This window comes from Tachypleus tridentatus, chromosome 13 (assembly GCF_004210375.1).
Source record: "Tachypleus tridentatus isolate NWPU-2018 chromosome 13, ASM421037v1, whole genome shotgun sequence".
Classification (NCBI taxonomy): Eukaryota; Metazoa; Arthropoda; class Merostomata; order Xiphosura; family Limulidae; genus Tachypleus; species Tachypleus tridentatus.
In genome coordinates this window covers 27503934-27514525 of record NC_134837.1, presented here as the reverse complement: position 1 = coordinate 27514525, position 10592 = coordinate 27503934, and the positions used below count along the sequence as shown (strand labels likewise).

General features: G+C 32.9%; 1 protein-coding gene across 5 annotated transcripts in view; it reads right to left on the bottom strand.

The window, feature by feature from the left end:
* Window positions 1-655: 655 nt before the first annotated feature.
* The window catches only part of LOC143237691 (zwei Ig domain protein zig-8-like), a 217705-nt gene continuing 207768 nt past the window's right edge, over window positions 656-10592 (bottom strand). For 3 of the 5 annotated variants that reach the window (XM_076477210.1, XM_076477213.1, XM_076477211.1), the window contains 4 exons: window positions 7300-7510; window positions 6645-6713; window positions 3457-3750; window positions 656-2235 (listed from right to left, as the gene is read on the bottom strand). In XM_076477210.1, the coding sequence (XP_076333325.1) occupies window positions 2117-2235; window positions 3457-3750; window positions 6645-6713; window positions 7300-7510 (693 nt within the window). In that variant the 3' untranslated portion in view covers window positions 656-2116. The remainder of the gene's footprint in view (window positions 2236-3456; window positions 3751-6644; window positions 6714-7299; window positions 7511-10592) is intronic. The other 2 variants (XM_076477212.1, XM_076477214.1) reach the window with 1 other exon arrangement.

The following is a 10592-nucleotide window of genomic DNA, read 5'->3' as shown; positions in this document are numbered from 1 at the left end:
ACACATGAAGTTCTTGATTGATTAAATGTGGCTTCATTAGTTATACAGACATGTTTTCTGAATCACAGCACATAAACCTTGTCTTTTTATGTTATTTGAGCTAAATGCATTTGAGATTGCAAACAATATTAAATATTGAAATTAAGTTTTCAACATGCCTTGATATGTGTTATAATATGTGCGCTTAAGTTACTTGTTTAGTCTCATATGAATTAGACAAAACCCGCAGTTCTATATTAAAATGATAATTAATTCGGTTACCTTGTTGAAATGAAACTGTCAAATCAGATGATTTTCTCACACCTACACTGTAAAGCTTGTTACGTTTGTCAAATCAGATGATTTTCTCACACCTACACAGTAGAGCTTGTTACGCCTTTTATTTCAACTTGTACCTCTGGAGGTAATCTTTCACTGAATGTGTTATTCTATCAATGTGTATTGTTAACGGTAAAATACCGATCTATGAAACATTGGTCATTAATAAACTACTAGCACGTGATCTAGAACAATCGTTTGTTTCAACGTTAGGGATAAAGACGACGTGATTATTTAATTGTTTATAGTGTTCTCATAAATTACAAAAAGATGTATTTTGATCTCTTGGTTTCAAAGTATGATAATATATTTCAGGAATCGAGTGGAACTCTTAGTATTTCAACAAAAGAAATCTTTATATTAGATGAAAGAAACACAAAGAACATATTATTCAAGATAATGACAGCTACAACTACGTTTTATAGTCAACATAACATTTACAATCCACAAAATGTCAAAGTATTCAGAAGAATTGGGTGTTGGCTTTTATAAAGACTCTTGTCTATATGTATATTAGAATTGAGCTGACAAAAGAAATAACTGAGTAATTACACACGTAAGCAGAAAACAAGCTTCAATTTTGGTTTTTCTACTGGAGCCAGTGAAATCGCTCGACGAAACATCTCTTGAAAGAGAAACCGACTCAATTCAAAGAAAGTAGTTTTTAAATTGGTGATGGTTTCTTTACCAGATGATAGTTTTGTAATTATAATCACAAAGCTATTACATGTTCTTCCATTAATGATAATAATAATAGTAAAAACATTAATAATTTATTAAAAGATATATCTTAGACCGACTGCTGTGTTTTTGATTACCCAAAATAATTAACCTAGTATAATTTTTATTCGATATAAATTGTTGGACCAATATATGTGTATATAGAAACAAAAATTGTATCTAATATGAAACAATCATTTTTACCAATTCCTAATATACACCTTTGGAACAACTCTAAAGTAAAGCAAAGTAGAATAGCACTTACAAAATAATAATCGAAATGACAACTAATAAGAAAGTTAATTGTAAAGCCCACACTTTTCCTTAGTACTGTATCCTTATGCAAGAAACAAATGACTTCCAGTAATTTACATTGGAAGAAAGTTTATATGATATTAAACTCTGTGGAAATGACATATTTTACAGAGGAAAAAAAAATACGGAATGTGTAGTATTCAAGTTCAGTTTTCCTAGCTAAACAACGTTATCCAGTTTACAGGGAGGGTTAATTAACACATAACGTTTAAAAAGTTAACCATATGCTTTTGAGGAAATTCTAGTTTCTACATCAATGGTAAAAGTGTATTGAAAAATCGTGAACTGTCTTATATAACCTGCTTGTTCTTTCCTTTTCTCAGTTGTCGACATCACCTTGTAATATACTTAAATATATATATATTTCATCATTAAGTGCTAAAATTAGTTGGGATTTTGTGAAATAATACTCTAAATTTGCCGCTCGTTCTCATTGGTCGAACTTAAAATAACGACCAGCAATTAACCTATAACCTTTATTAAGCAAATCCCTGATAAAAAGGTCAGTAATAGGGTATTTTCCACTATGAGTGTATCCTAAAACGGCAATAGTGTTATGAAATTCCGACTTTCTTTGTTTTCATTTCACATCGGTCTTGAATAACACGCGTATCTTACTGAGAGACAGAGGGACTATTTTATTTTCGACGTTAAACACAAGTATCCTGTTTCTCTCTATAAAAAAAACGCCATGTTTGTTCCTCACCATAGAAGTACTACACGCCATTGCGTCTTTTTAAAAAAAATCACCAATCACTGACTGTCACCGATTCACAAGAAGAAAAACACTACACAACATTCCAGGAACTAAGGTGGAGGACGTTGAAAACCTGGTTCCTGATGACGTGTGTTTCCCATGTTGCATTGCTGCTGGATTCTCTCCTATGAAATATATCAAATATAAAAAAATTAGTTTTTGAATAAATAAAATACATCTTCTCATCTAAGATTAATACTAAATGTATTATTTTAGCTCAATTATATTTTCCTAGATTACAGACCAAACACCTTTCTCTTATTTTTGGGGAATTTATCTTCTTGAACCTTTTCAATCAATACTCCGAAGCTTTTATTTCCTAACACAAGAACATTTTAACGACACAAAGGCAACCAGTGTATGTAAAATGTGATATTAAAATATGTCTGATCGCCTGTGGTATTAGTAAATTTTGTATTTGAACGTAGAAGCGCTAAAATATAAAATGCCACACATTTCTCCAGTTGACCAAACAGTTTCGAGAATTTTACAGAAACGTTATCCTAGAACTAACTTTCAACAAATAGGTATCTAAGTCTTTTTAATTTAGGTTGCACCACATGTAGTCATACACACATATATTTACAAATACAAGTGACCCCTACCTTCCCAAACAAATCATTTCTTTACACACACACACACACACACACACACACACACACACACACACACACACACACATACGTGTATAACAGTTTCAACAATAGCAACTAGATGGCGGCACTTACTGAGGTTATCTATAAGGGAAATGAATAAATTTTTTTATAAAATTATTAAATTGTAAAATCAATTTATTTACCAAATCCATTTAGTAGGGATATTTTTCCACTTATTGGCACAATAAATGGTCAAAGGGATTGTTATGAATGTACATATTCGTTATAGTTCTTGCATTTCTACTTAATAACATGAAAATTTGTTCGTTTCATGTTATTTATTAATAAAGAGAAAGAAAAAGAAATAATTCTAGAAAGTGTCCAATCCGCAGAGCAAGAGATATTTCTAAACGTTTTAATGACGTAAATGTTGATTACATTATAACTATTTAAAGTAGTATAAGATCAATAGGTTAATAAATAAGCTACTAGCCAATACCTAAAAATACGTCCTTCTTGAAATTTTTTAAACAGATTATGATTTTAAGAAAACAGGTAAATACAGTATATTTGCAGGTCAAACTTCGCATTAATTCGTTTTTTTCATCATTCTATTTCATCAGAAATTCAGGTCCTTCCTGTTTTATTATAACTTTATTGAATTTCTTATTTCATCATAGTTATCTACTCTCAACAAGTACAAAAAGTTCACGTGGTCTGTCAAATCGACCGAACCCGTGTTGTCCTTACCATTCAAAACATGTACTCCTATTTCTGCTGGATCCGCATTTGATGGAATGCAGGAGTAGTTCCCTGAATCCTCTGGCCTGGCTTTTTCTATCCTCAGTGTGCTTGTAGTCCGAGGAGATTTCTCTGTTTTAACTTCAATACCTTCTCGAGTGTCATAATTGATCACGTGGCCATTATGATACCAGAAGACGTAATCTGGGGGGACAGGGCTCTCAAGGACAATACAGGTCAAGTTGATGGTACTTCCACTTTTAATGTACTGAATGGAGCCTTCTTTTATGATAGCCTTGCTCACTGCGGGAACATAAATTTAAAACATAGAAAACAATTTTTAATACATGAAAAACTAAACTAATTAAGGCACAAGTTGCATGCAATACAGGAGACTAATTTATCTCCTACACAATACGATATAACTACATTATCTTATAAGTAACATGGATAACCTAAATCAGTTTCTACCAATACGGAATAACCATATTATCTGCTACATAACATGGACAAGCTTATAAAAAAACAGACTAGGTAATTCATATACAAAATGCATTAAGTTAAAAAAGGTATAAACAAGAAATACTGGATTCTTCCTGTTCAGGACATTCACGAGAGATAAAAAAGTGAAAAGGATACAGAACGAACAGTTAGTTAGACAATTCTAGATCATTTTCAGAGATGACAATCACAATTACATGTGTTAAGAAATTGTCATACACTAGATTAAAATAAATATTGATTGTTCTTCAAATGAAAATATTTAATAATAAGAATAATAATTACAATAACTGATAAACTGTCAAAACTGATAAAAGTTTTAACTTTTATATTTTTTAAATAAGAAAAAAAACATAAACAGAAAAATGTAGGCAATATAAAAAGAACAATTAAGCTATTCCTAACATTTAAGATAGCAGATGGCGCTACAAGCAAGACAAATAAGGAAAGGCTTGTAAGAAAGCATTGACTTCAGCAGCTTGAATAGTGAGTAACAACTGTAGTACAATATAAACAATTTGAACGAGCAGACAAAAGATCGATTTGAGTGCAATGTTCCCTACCATCCTTCACTCTCTCATTTGGAAGAGGGCCTTTAGGACCCGTCCTCGGAAGATCCGATGTTTCATGTCATCAAACAAATAAGACCACTGAAAGTTCTTGCCTCTACGGCAGTGGTTCCCAACCTTTTTTATGACCCGCACCCCTAAAAAAATTTAATATGTTCTCGCACCCCTCACCGTAATTATTTATTGAAGAATAAAGGTGAAGGTGGCCAAAACAAATGTTATCTCGTACCCCTGGTTAAGAACCACTGCTCTACGGACTCAGTTTAAGGTGATTCGAATGATAAGAAACAAATAAACAAAAACACGAACACAGGGTTCTTTAGGTCTTTGGAACAGAAATAAATTAACAAATCTATAGATTTAGAAGAGCAAAATTAATGCAAACTGTATAAGTAGACCTTGAATTAAAACAAACACTCTATTACTCCACGAATCATCAGAAGCAACACAGAACATTTTAACTTTGTCAAGAAAACAGACTCACATTTCTTACCAGTTTTATTTTGTTGTTTTCAACATCATCTAAGGAAAACAAGCTTAACCTTGCGTTATATGCTAAATGTAATTATCGTTTACTAGCATGATTGTAGAATTACTAAGAGTGACAGAGCCATCTAAACGTGTCTTCTGTAAACAATAAATGTAATTTACCATCATAGTTTCAGAGATGTCTAGAAGCATAAAACGTGTATATTGTGTACTATTACAGCTGAGGATATTTCACATGTTTAATCATAATGTTCTAAAAACAAGTAGGTCCAGGAAGTCTTGATGAAAACGAAATAACCCTAAAACTCGAGTGTTTTCGAAATGAGGATCTTTCAAAATCTCTCAGATTATAGGGTTTCTATTCCACTTTTATCGCATGTTTAATGATATAGACATTTACCGCTTATAGTTTACGTACTAAAGGTTATGAAAAAGGTAAAAGTTACTGTCAATGTTACTGAGAATATGTAGATTTTTTGTGTATTTTAATAAAAAGCGCTTGAGCTCATAAAACCAAAGAAAGTAAACACGATTAGCCCTACTAACTTGGGGATAAATCTCTATTAGTTTCAAATTTATTTTCGCCATGGTGATTTCGATCATTTCCATCCAAATCCTTGTCTCAGAACGATAAGTAATGTGCAAAGTAGAGAATTAATGACATTACAACAGTTTCGAGTAAATTAAGGAATTTACATAAGTTATTAAATCAAAATTTACACTTTTAAACAAAATTATAAGATGTGATGATTTTATTACAGATAAAAAACATTTTTCTTCTTCCCTTTACAAATGACTTTTGAAGTTAACACGAATATTGTTTTCATGAAATTTCATGGACCAGCTCCTATTACCCCTAGTGGCAAATAAATATATTCTATATTTACTTACTTCCTTTACTGTTATGTAATTTATAAATTACGACGTAATAACTTGTGTTGAGAATTAACAGCACCTATAAACTTGTAATTGCTCAATATTTTATCCAAACGGTGCTGTTGTTCTTTGTAATTAAGCACAAATCTACACAAAGGGTTATTTGCGCTGTTTTCACTTCGCGTATCGCAACCTTGTTTATATAAGTCCGTGGAGACACTACCGTGTGACTATAAGACTTATCCAAACGAAATAAAACATAAACAGTCTTAATATTTGCTTTAAATAATGTTAAAGCAATATTTTATTAACCTACGTGTGAAAGAAAACGGACGTTTTTATGAATTAAAATTAAAAAGTAATGTATGTCAGTAATTATTTTAAAATGTCTGTATGTTGGAAATTATTTCTAAGGTAAGATATTAATAATTATTTAACAATGTAACATGCCAGCAATAATTTAATAACGTAACGTGTAAGTCATTATTTATCAACGTAACTTGTTAGTAATTATAATTATTTATCAAAGCATCATGTTAGTAACTAATCATTAACGTAAAATATTAGAGGTTATTTAACAATGTGACATGTCAGTAATTATTTATTAAGGCAACATGTCAGTAGTTATTTAACACTGTTAACGTGTCAGTAATTATTTAATAATGTAATATTTATAAAAAAATCTTGATTTGTTACAAAATAAAAACCATGAAAATGGTTAAAGAAATTTAACATAAAATGGGATGAAAAGGAACGCCAAACCTTCCAACAGAGTCTTTCTCTGGTGGTTTCGCCTATGTTCATGACTAGATGCATCTGATACATCTGGAACTGACCGTCAAATGTCCAACATACATATGAAAAAAACAAAACAAAAAACAAGCACATGCTCGATCAAACAAAATATACAAACCAGTATAGTAAAAAAAACAAAAAAACAAATAGGAATTTATGTTAATAGGTAAATAAAACTGATAATAGGAACTCATTCCGTAAAAAAGAAAATAAATTATTAAAGATAAACAGAATTTGAGATTATCAACAAGGGTGTTAGTTTAAACCATGCTTTTAGTCCACGAACACATTTACAACAAATAATAAAAAAAAATACGACTGGAGCGAATGCTGTAATTTTGAAAAACAAGTACGACTTTCTTAATATCCACATTAGTCCGAGTCCAGTGTCTTTGTGATTGTGCTGCCATCTAACAATAACGTAAACAACTATAACATCATTTCGAATTGTCGAAAGCTACAGCAAATCGTGAGTGATCAAGATCAGAACCTTAAATACTTTTACTTCTTTTAAACATCATTGTCTTCATATTTATTTAATAATTTTTGATAGAAAGACGTTTTAATTTGCATGTTTTAACATCACGTGGCCGTAGCAGCCAATAAACATTTGGAACCTTACCCAACACATTCAGCGTGATAAATTTGCTCATTTTCGGAACAGTACTGACTTGACACTCATACAGACCAGTGTCCTCTCGCTGAGGATACTTGACCTGCAGAGTCCAGTCGTCCGAATCTTCTGGGTGTATCATTTGAAACCTCTCGTCACTGGAGTATGTGTACCGTCCCACTGTCAGCACGTGAAGATCTTGTCTTCTAATCCAGGACACCTAGAGAAACATTAAAACAAAATAATCAATAAAAGGTTATTTATTTGATATTACGTTGTACAAGTTTAATTAAGGCAACTACACACACACAGTGAAACATATACACATAAATATTTATTTTAAATAGCGCCACCTATTGATTTGCATAAACACTGGGCAGACGACAAGTTAACGGTCCGGCATGACGTGATGGTTAAGGCACTCGACTCGCAATCCGAGGGTGGCGAGTTCGAATCCCCGTCACACCAAACATGCTCGCCCTTTCAGCCGTACGGGCGTTATAATGTGACGGCCAATTTCACTATTCGTTGGTAAAAGAATAGCTAAAGAATTGGCAGTGGGTGGTGATGACTAGATACCTTCCCTCTAGTCTTACGCTGCTAAATTAGGAACTGCTAGCCCAAATAGCCCTCGTTTAGCTTTGCGCGAAATTAAAAAACAAACAAACAGATGATAAGTTTTCTAATTATTCCTTTTTTTTTTTTTCTTTTTTTTTTTTGTAGAAACACTAAGGCCTTTTTAATAGGTTTACTTCCGCTAGATGGCAATACTGAACCAAAGCAATAACTAACACTATTAATCAAAACTGACTGGATAATAAAACGAAATTTTGACAGGAAGATTATTAATCAAAATGGTAAAAAAAACAACTAAAGAATCACTGTTTTATTTTTAAAATATTTAAGTTATACAAAATAGTTTTGACACATTTTTATATATTCTAACACGATACTTGCCACAAGTCAGTGACTGGAAAGGAAAACTGAGTCGTAATTTAAAGAGTGTAACAAAATCTCTTTAACGGCTGGATATGGCTCTAAAATGGGAAGTTATATTTTAAAGTACGTGAAATCCACTAGAGAACACTAGAAAGAGAAATATATAAATACGCAATTCATTTTATACACAGATTTACTCTATGCAACATGTTGTACATTGTACAAGGTCGATTGTTACTTCTTGTCTACAAAATTGGCGTATATGCTTTCGCATTGCTCTTATATGAGCATCTGCTGTACTCTGAACTGTTGTACCGAAATTTTGTCAACATCTGCTGTACTCTGAACTGTTGTACCGAAATTTTGTCAGCATCTGCTGTACTCTGAACTGTTGTACCGAAATTTTGTCAGCATCTGCTGTACTCTGAACTGTTGTACCGAAATTTTGTCAGCATCTGCTGAACTCTGAACTGTTGTACCGAAATTTTGTCAGCATCTGCTGTACTCTGAACTGTTGTACCGATATTTTGCAGGCATCTGCTGTACTCTGAACTGTTGTACCGAAACTTTGTCAGCATCTGCTGTACTCTGAACTGTTGTACCGAAATTTTGTCAGCATCTGCTGTACTCTGGGTCATATATCGTTGTCTACTGTATTCTGACTTGTGATACCGATCTTGTATCAGTGTCTACTGTACTGTGACTTGTGGTACCGATCTTGTATCAGTGCCAACTGTACTGTGACTTGTGGTACCGATCTTGTATCAGTGCTTTCTGTACGGGCCTGGCATGGCCTAGCGCGTAAGGCGTGCGACTCGTAATCCGAGGGTCGCGGGTTCGCGCCCGCGTCGCGCCAAACATGCTCGCCCTCCCAGCCGTGGGGGCGTTATAAGTTACGGTCAATCCCACTATTCGTTGGTAAAAGAGTAGCCCAAGAGTTGACGGTGGGTGGTGATGACTAGCTGCCTTCCCTCTAGTCTTACACTGCTAAATTAGGGACGGCTAGCACAGATAGCCCTCGAGTAGCTTTGTGCGAAATTCCAAAACAAACAAACAAGCCTTCTGTACTGTGACCTGTGGTACCGATCTTGTATCAGTACCTACTGTACTGTGACTTGTGGTACCGATCTTGTATCAGTGCCTACTGTACTCTGATTTGTGGTACAGATCTTGTATCAGTGCCAACTGTACTGTGACTTGTGGTACCGATCTTGTATCAGTGCCAACTGTACTGTGACTTGTGGTACCGATCTGCCGCAGATATTTAGTTTTTACAATAATTTAAGCCGTTAGTTTCCACTGGACAAAACTTAAGATGGTGGACCGAGTTTATTGATTTTGAATTTCTATTGTATAAACAAATGAGCTGCATTATAAAAAAAACATGTTATTTCTCTGGATGTACGTTCCTTATTCTAATGCAGTCAGTTCTTTCACAAAATACACATGTAGAAGTGATATACGGGAATCACGGCTAGTTTATACTTCAAGACAGCTCATGGGACAAAAGACAGAATGTTACATGATGGAAATACGCTGTAATTGGTAAACAGACGCATGGCGGTGAATATTTTTCCTTTGTTGTTTCTACTAGCTCGGTTGATTACGAACAAAGACAGTTATTTGAATTCGTACTAAATGGAACCTATTTTCTCTTTGAATGATACCATCCAAGCATTCTGAGAAAGAGTTCCTCTTCATGACAATACAGAAGGTGATTACTATTCTTTAGATTAATAGTAAAACCCATTCAGTAATAACCAGGAAAGAAACCCAGTAGAGACGAGTCCATTATTTTCATTAAACACTATATTAACTGAAACGGCGAAGTTTCAAGTATAAATAATCTCTCTTACAATACTGTAGATTGTTTTCATTGTTGAATTGTAGTGATATGATACCATTCATTTTTAATTTAATCTATAAACTAAACAATCAAATGGTATGATCACTTTCTATTATACCATTGAAACAAAATAATCAAATGGTATGATCACTTTCTATTATATCATTGAAACAAAATAATCAAATGCTATGATCACTTTCTATTATACTCTTGAAACTAAACAATCAAATGGTATCGCTTTGTATTTTTACTCTTGAAAACAATCAAATGGTATGATCACTTTCTAATTTTACCATTGAAACAAAACAATCAAATGTCATGATCACTTTCTATTATATCATTGAAACAAAACAATCAAATGCTATGATCACTTTCTATTATACTATTGAAACAAAATTGAAACTAAATCAATCAAATGGTCACTTTCTATTATACTCTTGAAACTAAACAATCAAATGGTATCGCTTTGTATTTTACTCTTGAAAACAATCAAATGTCATGATCACTTTCTATTTTA